This window comes from Puntigrus tetrazona, chromosome 16, assembly GCF_018831695.1.
Source record: "Puntigrus tetrazona isolate hp1 chromosome 16, ASM1883169v1, whole genome shotgun sequence".
NCBI lineage: Eukaryota > Metazoa > Chordata > Actinopteri > Cypriniformes > Cyprinidae > Puntigrus > Puntigrus tetrazona.
Window position 1 is genome coordinate 21,246,261 of NC_056714.1, and position 20,848 is coordinate 21,267,108.

At 37.3% G+C, this 20,848-nt stretch overlaps 1 protein-coding gene across 1 annotated transcript in view; it reads left to right on the forward strand.

Annotated features, from left to right (window-relative positions):
- si:dkey-22o22.2 (neural-cadherin) overlaps positions 1 to 20,848 on the forward strand; it is a 103,603-nt gene that overhangs the window by 35,409 nt on the left and 47,346 nt on the right. Inside the window, exons 2-5 of the mRNA XM_043262099.1 lie at positions 9,967 to 10,155; positions 12,680 to 12,905; positions 14,141 to 14,345; positions 18,515 to 18,626. Of these exons, the coding sequence (XP_043118034.1) occupies positions 9,967 to 10,155; positions 12,680 to 12,905; positions 14,141 to 14,345; positions 18,515 to 18,626 (732 nt within the window). The remainder of the gene's footprint in view (positions 1 to 9,966; positions 10,156 to 12,679; positions 12,906 to 14,140; positions 14,346 to 18,514; positions 18,627 to 20,848) is intronic.

Consider the following 20,848-nt stretch of genomic DNA (forward strand, 5'->3'; position numbering starts at 1 on the left):
CAGAATTTTAATACTGGTCCACATTTAAAAACACTTAATTTAGATAATTTAGATAAAATCTTTTAGAAGTTCCTCATTGTCCATTTAGTCCAAACTTTGAGAAGACCCATCCTGTGGAAAATGTCCTCTTTCTTCTTTGGGCTTCATGATATCGACTTGATGAAACCACACACTCGGTGCACAGAATCTCTGATTGTAGCTTTTTTAAAGAAATTTCCTGGCATAAATCATAAATATGATATGAGCCCTGGCATCAATTTTTCAGGGCTTTATTTTTTAATGCTGAACAAAAGTTCTCAGATATTCATAATTTAAGTGACAGTTTCCATGTTTTAGATTGGTCTATTTCCACAGAGCTTATGAAATGTGGATCCGAGACGTTTGCTTGATGATGAAAACCACATTGAAAATAGTCTTTATTCAGGGACCCGTTATTGTAAATGTGAGGACTGGTGAATTATTGAGAGTGTGTCCTGAGGGTGCAATGTGAAAAATGGGAAGTACTATACACTAACTTCTTGAGTCTCTCTGTCTGCATTTCTCATATGTCTTTCTTTGAGGTGGTTTATAGGGCTCAAAAACAGCTGTATTATTACATGCGGTTTGGAATATTAAGCTCAACGAGAATGTATCTGTTTTTTCCTTTAACCGTTCTTCCGCTCACTTTATCTTTGCCATTCATTGTTTAAGTGCTCCACATGGACTAAGTCTTCTCTTCCATCACACCTGTCTTACATTACAAAAGAAATGAAGCCCCCCTGAAGAAAAGATTGATTTATTTGTCTGAATAAGCTGCAGGTACTGACTGTCGTACCCACAGGAGTATTTAAGAGCATCCGATGAGACTACTTTACAAGCACACAGAGCTTACTGCGTGACAATTCTTATTGCTAGTGTGGAGTTTTTTGATGATATACTCTGTAAATATATATCCCAGAGGAACTGTATATTGCCCGGATGTTGCTCTTTCAGAGCTCAAGGGATCTGTTCCGTTAGGTTTTGTTTTGTGTTTCTTTTAAAACTATGTTTTATCAAATTAGTGAAGGCAAGTTTATTTATACAGTACTGTTTGCAATATGCTGCACATAGATTCAGAGCAGCTTTAAGGAAATTCATGATTCATGAAGAAATTATAGATTTTTTTCTTAAAATGAAGATTGTTCAAGTCTCTATGTTGTTTGATCTTATTGGTGAGTTGTTGCCAAAGGAAGCATATAGAGAGAATCTGTCTTGCTTTGAGAACATATGGAAGGAGATGTGTCTTGCTAAACCCCAGCAGCGACAGGGCAGTCAGCCTTTGTACTGAACAGATTGACTCATTTAATATGACTTTTCCCACACGGTCAACACTGAACACAACTTGGTCCATTCTAATGAAGGAGCAGGAACAGCAAATGGAGCAGAAGACTTGCAGGTTGTAGTTAGTAAAGTCACTTCTAGATGTATTGAGAGGGGGAGACAGAGCAGATCTCAATGGTGGAAGGGTGCCGGCAGTCCTCCTAACATCAATTTGAAATTGTTTCCCATGGTCCCCTCTCCAGTAAAGCCTGTCAGACTCCACCAAGGTAATTGAGTTTCAGCAGAGGCGAAATGAAACTGAAGTTTCAGCAGCAGCATCAAAGGGAAAGGCACTGCTTGTGGTTTGTCTACTCCTCACAGCCCAAGCGATCGATTTAATTCCTTGTAGTAAAGGGGAGAGTGAAAAGATGGATCCAGGATCAGGTATCTCATAGATCCAGCTGAGTTCTACAGAGCACCTCTATGTCATGTGGGAAAAAATACCTTGATGTGCGAGATGATGTATGTGAGCAACCTTAAACTAAAAGTAGCTCTCGTCGGAGGGCACAGGCCTTTGATCACATATTGATGGTGTGTTGTGGTAAACAGATGCCCGTTGCTGTATCGCTTTAACCCAGTGTGGGGTGCACACCCTAAAGCAGTGCCACTGTTCTTTTACTTTTTTAGTATGTTATAAATATATTTTATAACATACTAAAATTGTTTTTTTATTTTTATAATTAACACTTGCAGAGTCACTGACGAGTTGTCTTGTCTTTTATTTAAAAAATGCATATGAAAAACAATGCAAATCAAATGTGCCTAATGTTACAGAGTGAAATATCGATCCAGATTGTTATGGAAGCAATCTACTGCATCTATGCTTTGATCATCACACTGAATATGATTCAGATTTTCCAGTTTTCTTTTTACTGATAATGTTGCTTTATATATACAGTATATATATATATATGCATATACAAATGCTGTAATTTTACTGTTCAACATTCACATTGTTTTCAATATATTTTTGATTAAATAATTGTATATATATTCTTGAATATTTTATCATATATTTCACAAAATGATTTGCATAAAATTATTATTATTATTCACCATTTTTGCTGTGGTGTGTAAATGTTCATATTTAAAACTGGACATTACCAAAAATAATTAAGCACTATTTTAAACTAATAAAAAAGCCATATGAAATTGCAGGTGACATATCAGAAAAGGTTGGACAGTTCAGACTTGAGTTGATCATTTAACATAACAAACACTTCTCCACCTCCTCTCAGGGCCTCTTCGCCCTCTACTCTCTTTGCTTTGACACTGCCCAGACATGGCATGGAGCATGTGTGAGGGGACAGAGAGGAGTTCTCTCGCCCTTTAATGACTCCAGGTCTGAGTTGGAGCAGATCAGAGGTAATGAGACATCCTTTGATATAACGGCTCCACTCCATCCAGGAGAGTGTGAGAGAGTGCGTGCCGCACTGGCAGGCTTCCTTTGAGAGGTGTGTGCTGGTGCTGATCACGGTCATTATCTCACCTTAGGACTCAGCAGCCGTAACCCTTGCACACACATGCAGAGCCTCTAATTGAGTTTCTGTGTTGTGCTGACTGGGCTTTGATTCGCCCACGAGTGGTCAGAGAGAGGTGCTTGCCTTCCGTGTTTCTGAGTCTTTCACTATCTCTCTCTGTCTCTGTGGTCAGACAGCATCTTAATCCCAGCATCCCAGATGACTTCTGACACACTTTAATCATCTACAGAACAAGATTATGAAATTGGACGTTACCTTGACCCTGGAAAACTAGGTCATCCAGTTTAAGGTGGTACAGATGTGTTGTAGCTGGTCCAAGCTGGTCTAAAACAGCACCAACAATTTTGGTGACAGTTTTTAAAACCCAAACTGACGATGGTAAAATAGAATGTTCTAGTTTTTCCAGCCTTGACTGCTCTTGACTGAGATTAGTATGCTGCAAACCAGCTTAGTCAGGATTGAACCAGCTTGTAGGTTAGTTGGTCAACTACTTAAACTAGCTTACAAAACAGACACTACAATAAACAACATGGAACAGCATTCAAAATGCATGAATACACTACAGTTCAAAAATCCAGGGTCAGTAATATTTATTTTATTATTCATTTTTTGAAAGAAAGATACTTTTATTCAGCAAGGATGCAATAAATTGGTCAAAAGGGACAGACTTTAACAATGCTGAAAACATTTCTATCTAAAATAAATGATGTTCATTGACCTTTCAATTCATCAAAGAATTCTTTAAAAATGTGTGTTACTTTTCACAAGAATATTAAAGGAATAGTTCACTTAAAAATTAAAATTACCCCATCATTTATTCACCCCAAGCCATCCTAGGTGTATATAACTTTCTTTTTTCAGACAAACACAGTCAGAATTTTTTAAAAATGTATCCTGGCTCTTCCAAGCTTGGTAATGCTGGTGGATAGTGGCCATTATTTTGAAGCTCCATAAATCACATATATGTGTCTTAAATCTAACCTGTACACCTCTGGGGGGGTTAACACGCGTCTTCTAAAGCAAATCAATGGATTTTAGTAACAAAAATATATATCTTTTTAAAATTATAACTCAAATCACTGACTTCCGACAACAAAAGAGTCGAGTTTCAGCTTCTTGGCTGACCTCTGACTTAATGTATGACGTTTTTTTTTTTACTTTTTATTTTTTATTTTTAATTCATTATTCATTCAGTTTTTAGTATTGCTCTATTATTGTTTATATTAGAAAATATGAAAATTTGAAAATAATAGAATGCATTGAACTTAAGATGTAAAAAGGTGGTTATAAAAGTACATTTTTGTCACGTTTTTTGATTTCATGTTGACTTTAAGATGGTTTTAGCAGGATTTTCAAAAAAGGCACTTAAAAATTTGTTCAATGAGAACATTATGTTCATTAGAAAACTAGAGAAGACTAAAGACTAGTAAAGCACCACATTTGTTTAATCTCCAATGATCTATTTATCAAGTAGAAGAACTTTGATGAATTAGAAAATTCTGGAAGACAGTTCTTTTAAAATTCTAAGATGAAAATTCTGGAAGATGGTAAACCATTTCTTTTTTTTAAGAGTATGGGTCTGAATTCAGTCCAGTTTCCACAGAAAGGTTGAACAGTTGGTGACCGGTTTAGAGCGGCACATGTGTGTTTGTGTGGTTTAGGTCAGCGCTGTGCTGTCCAGCACACCGGCTCCTGCTGTATTTCACTGTGGAGTGAGGACGTGTGTCCACAAACAGCCTTTGGGCTTTCAATCAGATCTCAGCTGCTGAAATGAAAAGGAAATAAACAGCAAGAGGAAAAAAGGGGAGCGAGTGTGAGAGAGAAAACACATCACTAAGATGGAGGATCTATCTCTTAGTCATGTTGTTGCATTTATCTGAGTGGTTTCTCTCCTCTGTGTAGTAACAGCTCCACTGCTCTCTCTCTCGTTTTTTTTGAAAGTCTGTTTTTCTTTTTCCCCCTGGTGCAGTATTGCTTGTATTTTAGATGACAGTGTATGAAATATACAACATGCCCAAGCTTTGATATAACATAGAAGAGAATAGAGCAGTTGCATTTGTCAGTGAGAGACAAGGACAGTGAGTGTGTGTGTGTATGTGTTTGTCTATGTATGTGTGTGTGTGTAAGAACATCCCACACAGATGTCGGTTTGAAATCAACAGAACAGAGGAAACATAATTATATGTGTTTAGTTCCTCCCCTCATCTCTCTCTCTGCGTGCTCTCATCAGCGGTGAAAAATGGGCTTAATTAACCTGCAGGAAACTTTTTGAATGTGTATGATGCGTGGAAGTGTGTGTGTCTGTGAATTATGTTTCTTTTTCAACAACTGTGTCTAAATGAGAGCGGAGGAGAGAAGCAGCATGTTAAAACTGGCTTTGTGGTGGATTTGTCTCTGTAAAACATGTTTCAGAGAGATGTAGCTACATTGCTCTATGTTTTTTAGTTGCTATTATTTAGAAAAATAAATACATTACACATATACACTAATTTGTATGTGTATATATATATATATATATATATATATATATATATATATATATATATATATATATATATATATATTGTTGTAATAATATTTCATATTTCACTGTATTTTTGTTCAAATAAATGCAGCCTTGGTGATAAAAACATTTGACTTCAAAAACATTTCAAAAATCATTTTTCCCCCAAAATGTTGAAAAGTACAGTGCAGCAAACATATTTATGTTCTAAACCATCAATCATTTATTTAAACAATGGTATCAATTATATTTTAATTAAGTAAACATTGAATTAAGAACAGTGTCAGGGTGAAATTCTTTTAGCTTGTGTGTGTGTAATATGGTATGACTAAAAGCAGGCCACAATGCGAGATCATTAATTAGGATGCACTGTGCTTTCGTGCTCTGGCTGGGTCAGAACAGCCCCCACAGTCTACAAACACACACACAGTACTTCAATAATGAGGCCCTGTCTGTGTCACACACTGCCCTCTGTCACTGCCTACAGATTAGTATGCACACTTACACACCTACACTAACGGCCATGCTTTCTCTCTTTTTGTGTGTGTTTGGGTGTTTGGTTCATCAAGCTACAGTCCTACAGTGCTCAGTGTGAGAGGTCATTTTCACTCCTGACTCATTCAGATTATTTTAAATGCAGTTTTCTTATTCCTTCAATGCATTAAGGAGATGGCAAACGCGCTTAGATATTGTGTATCTGCTGATCTCTCACTCTTTGAGACATCTCACCCAGAGGAGTTTTAGTGTACAGTTCATGAGTGAGGGTGACAGAGAGAGAAAAAGACAAAGACCCTGATTTGAAAACTTAATTACATCCCTGGAAAAGCATGTCATCAGAACAACAATGAGATATACATCGTTGAGTGTTTAATTGAGCATGAAAAGAGCTCTCTTTTTAGACCGCAATGCAAAAACTGCTTCTGCCTGCCCAACAAGGACAAGGCAATTACACGAGCTCACCGGCGTGCTGTTTGCATGTCACAAAGACTTAACCCTGCAAAGCGGAGACTTGACTCAGGGGGACACCTGCACTGTCCCAGTCACTATGACAACTTGGCCTACACTGTCATTCACCAAGACACCTGCAAGTCTTTCCCTACGCTGTGTGTGTAATTCCAGATCATCTGTTCAGGTGGTCCTTTAGGGAGGTATCCGGCTGCAAGAGGGACTTTAGGGACACGGTATCAGGAAGGGCTCAGAGTGAGGAGAGACACAGTTTCTGGTCTCTCTGAGTTTTGATGCTGATGCAGTCTTTCTTAAGCCGACCAACAAATGGCACAATTTTCAAGAAATGATGAAGTATTTTTAAATAGAGAGTTTACCAAAAAACTGGAAGGTTTGAGTCACCATGAAATCAAAATGGACAAATCTTATTCTTAAATCTTTTCTTATTTATTTTTTTATTATAAATGTATTTTTGTTTTAATGTACACAAAAGCTAGGCAACAAGTCCTCTCTTCTAGCAACACCACACAAGTGAGATCACAGTGATTTGTGAATAATTCTGGCCATGCTTTTTTTTTCAGTTGTTTCAGTTGTTTCAATGTAAGAAAAGAGAAGAAAAAATTATTTGTGCTGTCATATATTTTTAAATTTGACACTCAATTAATTATTAATTCTTAATGTCTTCATTTGTATTTTTTTCAGAAAAAGAAAGTCATGATTTTTGTAAATTATCTAAATGATCTATGCTTTACTGTTCAAAGAGTTGAGAGTAAAAACTTAAATATATATATAGTGTGTGTGTATAGGTGCATCTAAAAAAAAATAATATTGTGAAAAGTAAATTTTTTGTAATCAACCTAAACTTGATTCATTACATGTGAAATTAAACATTTCAAAGGTTTTTTGTTTTCATTTTATTGATTAGAGCTTACAGCTCATGAAAGTAAAAAAAATATAACATACAGTAACAAACAATTAAACAATTAATTAAACAATTAACAAACTATTAAATCATGAAACAGCAAACTCTAAGCAATACGATTTTGATACGTCGTTTGTGTTTCGTGCTTATGGTGAATCAGCATTGATTCATGGCTTCATATCCGCTCAAAGGCATTGCATCGCATTCTTCCCGTCCTCCAGTTCCTTTGAGTTGCTCTTTAGATGCAGACAAACATGGGAACAAAAGAAAAGCTGCACATGTTCGATGCGGCTGGCGACCATTTAAGTCTCTTTGAATGGATTCTAATTTTCCTCAGTCGGCATTGGCTTGTGTTACATCCTCTCGCCAAATTACCGTACACCAAATTAGGCCAAAAACACAACACAAACACAGCACGCACCATTTCCAACCCTCTTTCTTTATCCGCGCTTCGTCTTGTTGTTGTTTTTTTTAATGTAACAATCCGTGACATCTTCTGTATTGATATTCAAATTAGTACAGAGCTTTGGGTGGACTTAGATGAAATTCACCAGCTATTTATACATGGAGCATATTATATCCAACGCTTTGCTTCACCGCCATCCGGGCTTAGCTTGGATTAGCGAGGCGTAAACAAACGCACGAAGGCCTTTGCGCTTTCTCCTCAGATTTTTTTCTCACGTTATCTGAACTCGCAAACTGCGATGCTGAAGAGATCAAGCAATTGTTTCATTGTGTTTTATGCACAGAGTGAGAAAGAGATCCCAGTTGGGGTTCCATATTGTTCTTCTGAAACAAAGAGGAAGATGCCCAGTCATGAAACAGATGGAAAAAATCACTCTTTAAAAGACAGGCTTGTTATTTCTGTCATAGCTAAAAAGCATTTTTACCCGTTTCCTTGCTCCCTCATTCTGTGTTTATCTTTCTTCAGGATGTGGTGATACTGTGACAGCCGTTTTGGAGGAGTTGTGTAGAGATTAATTTATAGGGATCCTCGCTAGGGTTCCTTGGGCTTCCCTTGAACTGCCCTGTCCCCGCTGGAGGTTTGTTGACTGAGCCTGTGGCCCATTAGCCTCTCAGGTGTGGGTGTTAGCTGTTGGGATTCGATCCACATCTGTTGGACCTTTAGGCCACCCCATGGTGGGCTGCATGCAGAGCTCTGTGTGAGGTATGAAGGGTCACTTCTATGGTCTGTGAGTCCACATGGAAAAATGCAGATGAAAATGTGGAGTCCCTAAATTACACAAACAGTACTAGGCAGAGTTGTACTAGTACTAGAGACTTGTCTATATGCCCTCTCACACCACAGGAAGTGACCTTACTTTGCCTTGTCTGCAAACCCCAAAGACAACTCAAAGACACCCCCCTTCCGCATTTTGCAAAAAAAGTGCATGCATAAGATTAATATATATATATATATATATATATATATATATATATATATATATATATATATATATATATATATATATATAACTGAGTATGTTAAACTAATTGTTAAAATTAGTACAGAGTACAATTTTTACAAAATTAATACAAAGCACAGAGTGTTATTCCGTTTAGCAAATTCACTATCCTTTCTCAAAACTAGTAAAATCATCTAAAATAAAATAAAAACATTCAGTAAGGCATTACTACTCTGTTTTTTGCCGCGGTGCTAAAGCCAATGTCCCTTCATTTGGATACATTTATGCATGTATTTACCATACATCTTGCTATGTTCAGTCATGTAGACCACTGATAATTTATCTGTATTATCATCAAACGTCAGCGAATCACAGCGGCAAGTGGACAGCCACAGAATTTGATTACGCCAACTGCAACTTTGACGGGATTTACATGTATTTGCATAGAGAATGTCATTTTTTTGTTGACTTTCACGTGTGCAGTGATCTGTGGGGGTTTGTTGGTTTGTGTTTTCACTCTGCTTGTATTGATGTGGTCTTATCTATTTGACTGGCTGCTCAACGTGAGCTCCGGTCCATCCGTTTGCACTCCGCAGCAGACGATCACAAGCACAGAGACGTGGAAACATGGAAGCGAGACACCCAACCCCCCGACCCTTGTATCTCTTTGCTCTCGTTGTGTCTTTTGTCTTTTCCTTGCATCTCCCTCGATCAGTCTCTTTTGACATACTCCAAAGCATGGCTATGAAACACAGGAAGTGAGGGTAACCGTAGTATGTTCCCTCTTGACGAGGTGCTTAGAAGTGAAGTTTCTTCTTATTCTCACTCTTGTCTTGCTTTTGCGTGAAATGTCAAAAACAACACAATGCAAGTCTGGAAACAAACAAACAACAGAGAGAAGAGAACACAAAAACACCCCAAAAAAGCTATTTCTGTTCTGTTAAGTCCTTTCTTTCTCCGTCTGATCTTGCAAGGCCGTCTGAGGGAGCGGATCGTGTCTCTGACAACAAACTTCCTCAGGACCTACAGGGGAAGTCAGAGATGACGTGTTCTACAGAAATGTCATTTCTCTCTTGTAGCAGAGCATCCTCGGGCTGAATGACAGTCTGAAGCCGAAAGGCAGCACTGAACTCAGGGTGGCTGAAGGCTTTCCCTATCCCTCCTGCTCTCTTGGCTGTTATTGGCAACATTGCAGCCTGGTTAATGTGTTTGAGATTATAGTGTTAAAGGGTATTGAGAACATCCTCCCAAATCATTTAATTCCCTAATTAATGACAATATTTAATTAATTTATAATTATAATTATAAGTCTTATGTGACGGGGTTCTTTATGAATTCAAAGCATATTTTTCTGTCTTTCTGTCTCCGTAGGTGATGAATGGTACTTGTGCCGACTGACTCTGACCCTCCCCAACCTGTCAGATCTTCAGTGGGCCATGTTCCCATACCCCTACCTGGCAGCCGTGGGCCCTGACACTGGCGCTGGCTCTGTGGTCTACAAGCTTGTGGCTCGAAGTGGCGATGGCTCCATGGGAACAGCTCACTTCATTTTGGTTGATGGTGGGTTTGATGTCCAGTCTTTTTCGACCATTGGAAAACTGTAAAAAAACCATTCTACCAGAAAGCTGACCCATTTTGAAACAATGGCAATAACATGTCTTTCTAATGACCCGGTTGGTTAACGCTGTAATAGAAATCACATAAAGTCGCTAATGTAATCCATGCATTTTCCATAGTTATTCACTAGTAGTTTAGTGCACAGGGAGCAACAAAGGTTAAATGAATCGGAGGCATGCTTAGAATTCAGTCTAATTATTCAGAAGTAAACAAAATAAATGTGATTTAAGCATACAACTCTGATCTGTACGTATATTTGTGAGTGAATGAGTGCATTGGGACAGGTGTGCTGTACTGGTTTCATTGTACCTCCAGGACATCTTCAGAAACATCATAACCTCTCATAATAGCTAGTCATTCATCATCTGATATGTTATGACATTACAAAATTACTTCTCTGGTCCATAAGGATTTAGACTCTGCTATAAATATTCTGTCTCTGGTGATATTATACTCTGTTGTTTATAAACTCTGTCTTTCAGTTCCGTTGCCTATAGCACTCTTCCTTCATTCTCTTGATCTGTCTTGTAGTTGAATGTCATTCGTTGTCAGTTTTACTAGATTTGCGCTGACAGAATAAATTAGCAGTCCTTGTAGGACAAAAGAGTTAATGTTTTAGGTAAGCATAGATATTAGACCTTGGTTCTGTAGAAATAAGAGCGAAATTAAAAAACGGACAGTTCTGGTCCTGGATGCTAATTGGTCAGTCTGGCATTCTAGCCATTTTATGTTGCACATTGGAACTTAGTGAATTTGCTTAATAATATTTTAATGAAAAATCAAGGCCATGTTATAATATGAATATACTGCATGATGTGCCTAACAACATCCTTTACAAATGATGAGTCCATGTTCGTAGTGAAATAAATGGAAGATCAATGTAAGAAAATATTTGATTGCATCACGTTAATCAACAGTGGCAATAAAATAATTTTACAAAAGATTTCTGTTTCAAACAAATGCTTTTCTTTTCAACTTTTTAATTATCAGAGAATCCTGAAAAAATAAAAGTTTTTTTATATTAAATTACTCCGTTTTCAACATTAATAAAAAGTAGAAATGTTTTTGAACACCAAAACAGCATATTAGAAAGATTTCTGAAGGATCTTGTGCTTGTGTTTTGACATCAATTAAATTAGATGCAATTAAATACAGCCTTTTTGAGAGTAAATGACAGAAACATTAAAAAATACTCAATCCCAAAGTTTAGAATTTTGATCATCCAATTATTAATTAGTAGCATGTATATGTGTGCCAGAATTTTCAGTTTTGTTCTTAGAGCTGCCCATCCCTAAACAAAACATCAAACAGTAATTGAAGGTTACCCGATGTTTTCCTGTGAAATTCTCAGTCAGAATAAGCTGTAAGTGTACGTAATAGCAATAGATCATTCATTTTACACCATTAACAGCGACTTAAAGTATTTGGAGAGAGTTGGTAAGGACAGCATCAGAACCTCTGCTCGTAGCAGATGAGCATTCGAGCAGCTGCAGAAAGGGCAAGGCGGAGCGGGTACAGCTGGGAGATCTGCTCCGCCTCAGCAGCTGTGTTCTTCATCCACCTCCTCTTCCTCTGCTCCCAAATAACGACATGCTCAAGGGGACAGCAGTTAAAATGAGCTCTTGTCTTGCTATTGTCCTGAAGGAGGAACGGAGGGGAGCATATTGCTCCTCACACACACGCAGATGCACTGAACCACAGCTGGCAGAAGGGTCCCTCACTCTTAATGTGTGTAAAAAGACTCCAAGGCTTTTGTGACTTTGTCTTTGTAATGCTCTTGCACTTTGAGCTGAACTTTACAACAGTTGCTCTTTTAATATGTGATTATAAACAAGTACCATATCACAGTTTTTAGACAGTGTTTCAAAGTGATTACACGCCAAAAGTCATCGTTTTTAAAGTTTCATTTCAGTACTGTAATATGGATCTTAATATAATGAAATAATAACATTTTTAGTATCTGTTTACCATAGTATTACTGTGTGTGTATAGTACTAGACAGTATTACAGTATGTATGTATGTATATATATATATATATATATATATATATATATATATAGAGAGAGAGAGAGAGAGAGAGAGAGAGATAGATAGACACATACTATACAATTTATCACAACATTTTGTATATAATATTTTATTTTACGTGATTTCATTTGTTGCATATTAATTCTCTTATTAATGCCAAAAATGCGGAAAATACATAATAAAAACACAGATTACAAAATAAAATGATTATATTTAATTATTAATTATTGTATTTTAGCATAATTTTAAATTTTTAGCTGTCTTGTTTTAGCATTAACAATAACAACACTGATCACAATACCATTTCTAAATATAATTTAAAATAATAAATCATAAAAATATAGATTGCAAAATAAAATATGATATTTAAACATATTACATTTTATTTTAGTTTTTTATTTTATTTGCTACATTAAATGGGTGTGCATTTTGTGACAGGTGGAGAAGATTCATTTGAAGTGGACCGAGCAACAGGAGAAGTGAAGACCACTGGGCGACCTCTGACCCCCAGTAAGGAGTACACACTGACCATCCAGGCCATGGACTCGCAGGGCAGGAGGGGTCCGCACGCTTCTGTGTTCGTACTGGCCGGCTTCCGGCCCCCTCAGTTCACCAACACCACCTACACAATCTACATCCCAGAGAGCACCGGGGTGGGCCAAGCGTGAGTACAGGAAGCTGTATGTTAGTGAGCGTGTTTGTGTGAGTCTACATGTAAAGATTCCGAATTTGCTGCTCATTAGAGAGTAAGAGAAGGATTGTGTGAACATGGCCAACTCCAAAGCTTTATGTGTCATCTGTTGCATGAAACAATTCGCCCGGAGGGATAGCGGAGGTTGAGAGAAGGGGGACGGAGTGAATAGAGGGGGTTGTGGCAGAGAGGGGGAACACAGATGCATCATTTTGTCCCCAGGCTCTGAATTTGAAAGCGTGTTCAAATTCAAATATTTATTAAAAGAAACTTCTGGATAAACATGAAGAGCAGTGTCTGAACCTCCCCCTTCGGGCACTGGCACAGAACTGAGCATAATAATCTGTGTGAAGGAGGAGAGGACAGCTAATCATGGAAAGAGAGACATATTAAAAAGAGAGGAATAGAGACGCGCATTAAAGTTAAAGAGTGTGGAAGGGCAAGATGACAGGGGACGTGAGCCACAAAGAACAACTGAGATATCTCAGACATGCCATTCCCATTTGTGACTGTAGAGACATTAGCTCTTTTCTAAAATCTAGTAAGTTGCCTTGCTGCCTACAAAAGCTGGTGCATTCTAAAGCTTTGTTTACACTGATAGCATTTCAATGGTTGGAGGTTGCCAGGTCACTGTATTTTGGCCACTAATTGGCACTTTTTTTCTGGTGTCTCTGGTGAAAAGTGACGGTAATGATGTATATAATATTACAAAAGATTTCTATGTAAAAAAAGATGTTGTTTCAAACTTTCTCTTCATCAAAGATTCCTGAAAAATGATCATGTATTCCACAAACGTATAAACTAGCACGTTTTAAAAATTTATGGTAATAAATGTTTTTTGAGATCAGAATGATTTCTGAAGAAACATGGTGAGACAATTTTTAATAATAATAATAATAATAATAAAATAAATATAAAAAAATAATACAGTATTTCTGAATATGAAATAACTGTTTTTGACATTATGTTAAAAAAAAAATCTTACTAACCCCATCATTTGAATGACATTGTACATAATACACATATATAGTGTGAAATAATACATATTTAATTATGTATTTTTAACCTCTTTTTTTATACTATCAAATGCTGTCTACCTACTGTAGGTAGCTCACAAAGTTTTGTAACAGAGCCGTAGTATAGGATAATTAGTGTATAAATGAAATGCTGGCCTGTGCACTGATTCTATTTCTTTTATTTGTCTGTAGGGTGGCGGTGGTCCAGGCTATCTCTTTCCAGAGGAAGACTCTGTCTTATATGTTGCTGGTGAACCCAAGCAACCTGTTCAGCATAAACCAGGAGAGTGGTGCGCTTAGTCTGACACGAACTGTGGACTTTGAGAGCGGACAACATCTCCATCACTTGCAAGTCAGAGCTTCTGAACCAGATACAGGACTGAGCAACATGGCAGAGGTAAGCACACGTTTACCTAGCTGTCTAAATATCTTCTTCCCTTGGTCTTCAACTATTTTTATCTACAAAACTAGAGCACATAAGTACATACTGACTTCTTGTTTTGTTGATTTGGTTTCCGTCTTATATATTGTTTTCTCTAACATACTTAATGAGATAAACCAGTTTGGCCTGATATTAAGATGCTGTTTGTGTGGCTGTCAGTCATTGTTTACATCATGGCACATCTGGTACTTTCTGAGGTGAAAGATGCATATGCTTTGATACACCCAAAAACACATACACACATATATGCATAAAAGGCACACACAAGCACAAACAGAAACAAACACATATCAGCAGAAAAGCGCTAATGAGAGATTGTGTGTGGTGCTGAGGCCATCAAATACACCACAGCTATGGCTGTTATCACTTATGAGACTTAGTGGTGCATGTGTCTTTATGCGTAAGATGAAGTGAAGCGACAAAGGCAAAGAAATATGACAGATGTTTGATGTATTTTACCCATTGTGTAGTTGTTGCTGTGCTTAGAAGCGCGAATGTATCCATTTGTGTGTGCGTGTTGCTCACAGTGTTGTCGTTCCATGTTGATCTTCTTTATTTGGCAGAAGTTCCTCCACATTAATTGAGTCCTCTTGATGGACTTGGCTGAGACACAATGATGTGTAACTGTGTCTGTGCCAGCACCAGTCACACACACACACTCACATATTTTAGATAATTGTCGGAGTCACTGCCCCCTGTAAAATGATTACACCATCTGTGAAGACGACTCTGTGAGTAGGAAAGGCTACAACAGAGATGAGACAAAACAAAATGAGAGCAGAGAAGAACACAAGAGAAGAGACAAGGCTAGAAGAGACTAGACTGGACAAGACTAAATGAACAGAGAAGAGATTAGACAAGCAATCCAGATGAGACGAGACTAGAAAAGAAAAAGGGATGAGATGCAACAAAAGAGGAGATCAGTTGAGACAAAAACAGAAAAGACCAGAAAAAATTAAATGAAACACGATCAAAAGAAAAATTATAAGACAATAAGAGACTTAAAAAAACAAGGTGAAACATGAAACAGGGGAGTCAAGATAAGAAAAGTAAATTAGATGAGATTACAGAAAGTTAGGAAATGAGTCCAAATGAGATAAGAGGAGACAATAAGTGACTAAGCAAGACAGGTTGAGAAAAGAGAAGAAACCAGAAGATAAGTGACAAAAAAATTTAATAAAATGACTGAGCGACTAGAAGAGACTAGAAAAGGTAGAATGAGACAGGATGAAACCAGGAGAGATGAGATAAAAGGACAAGTCATGATGGAATAGACGCTAGAATAGCTTAGAAAAGATGAAATGGGACAAAATGAGTGTGGAAGGGAAGGGAAGAGACAAAATTGTTAGATGAAATATGAAGAAATGAGACAAGAAGAAAAGAGAATAAACTGACTAAATGAGTCAACAGGAGAAGAGACCTAACAAGACAAAGATGACAGGAAAAGAGACTACATAGAATGAGATAAAGATAAAAAAAATAAAACGCAGAGAATATAAAACGAGACGAGAGGGCAGGAGACTAAAAGAAACAAGAAAAAAAGAGCATCTGAAGAGCTAAGAATGAGCATCTGTCCTCTTAGCATGTGAAAAATGATTTCATAAAGATGAAGCTCTTCATTAAGACTCTTCATCTCTTTTAGACCCCTGTTGTTGTTGTTGTTATTAGCAGTGATTCTTCTCCAGCAGCAGACATCAGACTCATTACTGCCATATTCAACTTCCAGCAGCTATGAAACAAACACAGAACGTTCTTCTCCATTGGGCAGATTCCTGAGGGACAACTAAAGAGAAAAAGAAACCCGTAGTGCAGAGCTACATGGGTTTTAAGGCTCTGGCGTGACAGTTTCAGAGCTGTATGGTCAGCTACAGTGCCTTGTGTGTTACGTGTAAGGAACTTTTCCCTCTTGGCAGTGCTGTTCCTCTGAGATAAGCAGTTCTGCGGGACTCACCCTCACCATGACTAACGCTCCCACTGAGAACACGTACCCTGCTTTCCCTCTGCCTCTGTTCGGTCAAAGTCAAATCCTGTGCCAGTATTCTGTCTGAATGCGCACAAATCGCTGCACAGAGAGAAACCTGAATGTAGATACAGCCCTTCCATAAGCTATCATCTGAGCTTCAGCTGAGATCTGCTACATTAAAGTCTACACACTGAGTTTGACTGGGGTTTCTGTGTGTGTTTGTGGGGTGGTTGAGCCATTTGCATTTAGTGGCTTCTGCCGCAGCTGTTCTGTTCTGCTTTGGCCTCTTCTTTTAATGCTATTCCTTTCTCTTATGCCTCCGTTCTTAATCGTAAACCGTCAGAAAGCCAATTGACAAAGGACAGTAAATGTGTCAGTGCCCATACAGGGTTTTAGTCCCTGTTTTACAGATTTCATTGTGTGCAAAAATTGAGGTCAGCCATCTTTCCAAGAAACTGGTTGACCGAAGAACTAATTCGTATACATATATTTGTTTCTTAAATTGTCTGTTATCTACTGAATTTTAAATATAAACTAAATAAAAACAGAGCATTTTCAACCCATTCAGTCATGTGATGACTAAAAGCCATTGCACGCCGAGATTTTTTGCACGGTATAAAAATAAATACTACCTCCTGTTATGTCTATCACCTTACGCACTGCCACCGAAACTTTCATCCATCATAAAAAAAAAAATTCAGATCATTTTCGATTTTCTGCGTTTTTGCATCTGTGGCATGAATTTGAAATAGGAAAGGATGACGAATATGAATAAACGCATGCAAAAATGTCAGACTCTGTGTGCAAGGACCTTAATAATTGTTTGTCGTTCACTTACTCTCGTAGTGTTGTAAATATTGGCTGGTTTGTAATCAATATGCAGGCAAATTTTTCCTCCAAGGTCAGTATGGAGAATATTTGCACAGAGGTTATGTGATAAATAATCATTAAACATCATTCTGATGAGCTGGTTTGCAAATGTCCTGTCTTGTTCTGTTTTAATCTCTCAGCATTGTTGTGATTGGTATTTTGAATGCAGCATCACAAGAAGTTCTGTGGCAAGAGCTATTTTAGTGTCCGTATTAAAGAAATTTCTGTGAAATTCCACTGGAAATAGCATAGTAATGCATAAGCTCTACCACTCACTCAGAAGTGACTTTCAAACTCTTGGTCTGTACACTAAATTCATGTGAAAAACATCCACAACATTTTTCAGAACAGTGGTAAATGTGTCCACACCTCATCTCGCTTATCTATATTCACTGGTCACTTCAAAACATTTTATTCTCCTTGTCTTCGCTTCTGCTGCCTTTTAGCATCTTTTTTTAAACACTAGTAAAGTATATTAAGGATATTTAACACAATAAAACAGATAATATACAGTCAAACCAGTTCACTTTTTATTCACTATTTAGAAAATGGTAATGGCACAAGAACTCAGTTAAACTGCATAAGAACAAATTCCTGTATAACTTTCATTTATAAAGGTATGTAATTAATCAGTTGAGCAGCTGTCAGCTGTCTGTTAAATTTAAGTACACATTTAGATAACACCAATTTAAGTCAACCAATTACCAAGCACTTCTTAAATTTGTTCAATCTGTTCAGTCTGTCGTATTAAAAGGTCAGTTAGTAGTTAAAGGAAAAAGAACTTGGTCACAAAACACAAGACATTGTCAGGCCAAAGTGTATGAGAAATTTTTGGTCCCAAATTTTACTGGTAGTCCATTTTTTGTTTAATATGTCACAGTTTATTTAGCTATCCTCATTCACTTAAATAAACTATGTGAAGTGTCCTGCTCCCATTAGTAAAAAATATCAAAAATTATATCTGGTGTCTGAATAATTAATGTTTTTTTTTTTTTAAGTATTTTTTATCTGTCAACATTGTGGAAAGCATTTCTAATTACCCATTAATGTTCTTATAATTAATCGTAATTAGAGAAGACGAAATTGAATTGATTGCAAATGTTTCTGCACTCACCTGTCAGTGAACTCAGCTACTATTCTCTAGTGATTTTGATGCTTTAAAGACGTTTAAAGATTCACTATAGTGCGATGAAGCTATTTAAGGAGATTTATTTGGGAAAAACCATTTAGGTTTCCATACTTTTCCATATAGTAATGTTCTTTTCTCTGTTCCTTTCTCTTCCTTATGCAGGTGGTGGTTCACATCACAGATGAGAATGACTGCACACCAGAATTTATGCACTCCATTTACAGTCGAGACAACGTCCCTGAGACCACCCCTGCTGGCACATCCTTACTGCAGGGTGAGTGTCTGTTTCTCCATTTGTCTCTGTGACCGTCTCACTTTCTTTCTCTTCTCTCTGTCCGTGTTTTTCCCCTGGCAGTCCTGCTCTTGAGGCAGGTGCTGTTGCCGCTTGCTCTGCGGGGGCGAGTGTCTCTTCAACTCAGTCCTGTAATTATGAAATAATTCATTATGGCAGCGCTTTCTGGGTGGTAAATGGATTGTAATCAAAGCCAGCTCAGTGGCTCCCAGGCAGAGAAGCTTTTCTGCCCCCGTCTTCCTCTTCTCTCCAATTTCTCATCCTCCCGACTAGCTCTGTCAGACCATCAGCCCTCCATTTTGTGTCTTTGCTGACTTTGTGGGCTCTATAACCACAGGTCGGAGACTGTAACCCAGCAATAGAGGTGAGATCTCCGCTGTGGCCGAGTGGGGAGCTAAGACCCCCTCCATGTTCTTCAGATAATCATGTCTGATAGAGAAAGACAGCTCTGAAGAAGAGGCATGCCTGACCTCCTCCTCCTCTAAAACACAAGCGTTAATGGGATGGGACCTGTTTATCTCTCTGTGCTGGCCCCATCTGCGATCTTATCACTGTAATTGAAGGTGTCTTTGAATGAGATGTCGTGTTGCGTTTCAGAAAGAGGTTTGAGTGCATTAGTTGTTTGAATAAATATTCATAAGCCCTAATTAGTGGTGCTTGCTAAGGCAGGCATTGCTATTAGTATTTGGGATTTAAAAAAACTACTAACCCTCATTATTAAAGGGACAGTTATCCAAATCTGTCATGATTTTTTTATCTTTATGTCCAACCAAAGACAAGCCTTCGGTTAATCTTTAAACACAAATTAAGATATTTTTTAATGGAACCTGAGGGGTTTGTGTCCTTTCATTAAAAGTTCTGGTAGCCAAAATGTAGAAAATCCTAAAAAGGTCAAAAAAGTTGAATTGAGCTGTTTAATTTAAGTCTTATGAAGAGATAAGATTGCTTTATGTGATGATTTAATTAATTTAGGCTTATATGGAATTGAAATTTTTGGCTTTATATGTTAGTAACTCAAACCATTACCATTTTTTTCTACACACCTGAATGATACCCCAAATGTTGTTAAAAAGAGCTGTGCTGCTTGTAACTGTCATATAAAAGAAAATCAGAAAAATCTGATCAGAAAAAAGTGTGCAAAGCTAAAATTCTGTAAATTATTTTCATGTTATTGACAGTAACCAATAAAGGACTGATACTCTTTTTTTCGCTATAAATTAAAAATACCCTAAAAAAATCAATTAATAAGTTATGATAAGAATGAAAATAAAGTTTTTAAAGTTCATTCTGAGATTTGCTAACAATTGTTTTTAACTCTTTTAAATTTTTATTTTTAAATTATTATAATTTTTAAGTGTTTTATAATGACAAAGGTACTTTTAACATCTTAATATCTGTCTACTAATATATATCCCGTATTAACAGATGCTGATCAATTACAAAATTAAAATAATAAATGTTATGGTACAATATTAAAACGCTGTGTGTTTCTAGTAAAAATCACATAGATTTCCACTGAAAGCTGCATCTAGAGAGCAGAATATCAGAGAGGCTTGTGTGTTTACCTGGGCAGCATTGCGACCAAATAGCAACATTTACTATATGTAAAATTATTTTAAAAATCCAAAAATATAAGCAGTCTATGTCTGACTGTATGTGTGAATACATAATTTTTTTTTTTTTGCATTTCTAGTCCAGTTGTATGAACAATTTACAATCTAACAGTTATGTTACTATCAAAGAGAAGCAAATGAGCTTTGTGCTCAGTGGCCAGGAAATTCTTCTCATCCAGTGATTGAAAAGCTCTGCTCTGCCCACTGTTTCAAAGAGACCCTCACCTCCTCAGCTGAATTCTCAGTGATTAACTATTCTTTATTGTGCCTACGACACTGATGAAAAGAAGCAGAAAAGAGAGACAAGCAAAGCAACAAGGAACAGAAGCGAGTCAGATCTGGCAGACCGCACGCTTTGTGAGGCAGATGCACAAATTTAGAATGCCAACTGCATTTATGCAATTCAATTATGTTTACATATCGCTGCGCCCAATGAAAACACGCACTGTTCGCCGTATGCAAACAGAATGGTTCCCGCCTCTGATTCCAGTTGGCTCTCTGTTTTAGTGCGGCACGCAAAACAACTTTCTTTTTCTGTCTCTGTGTCTTCTTTCTCTTCTCGTTTCGTCTCCCTCGCTCTCTTTCTCTCGC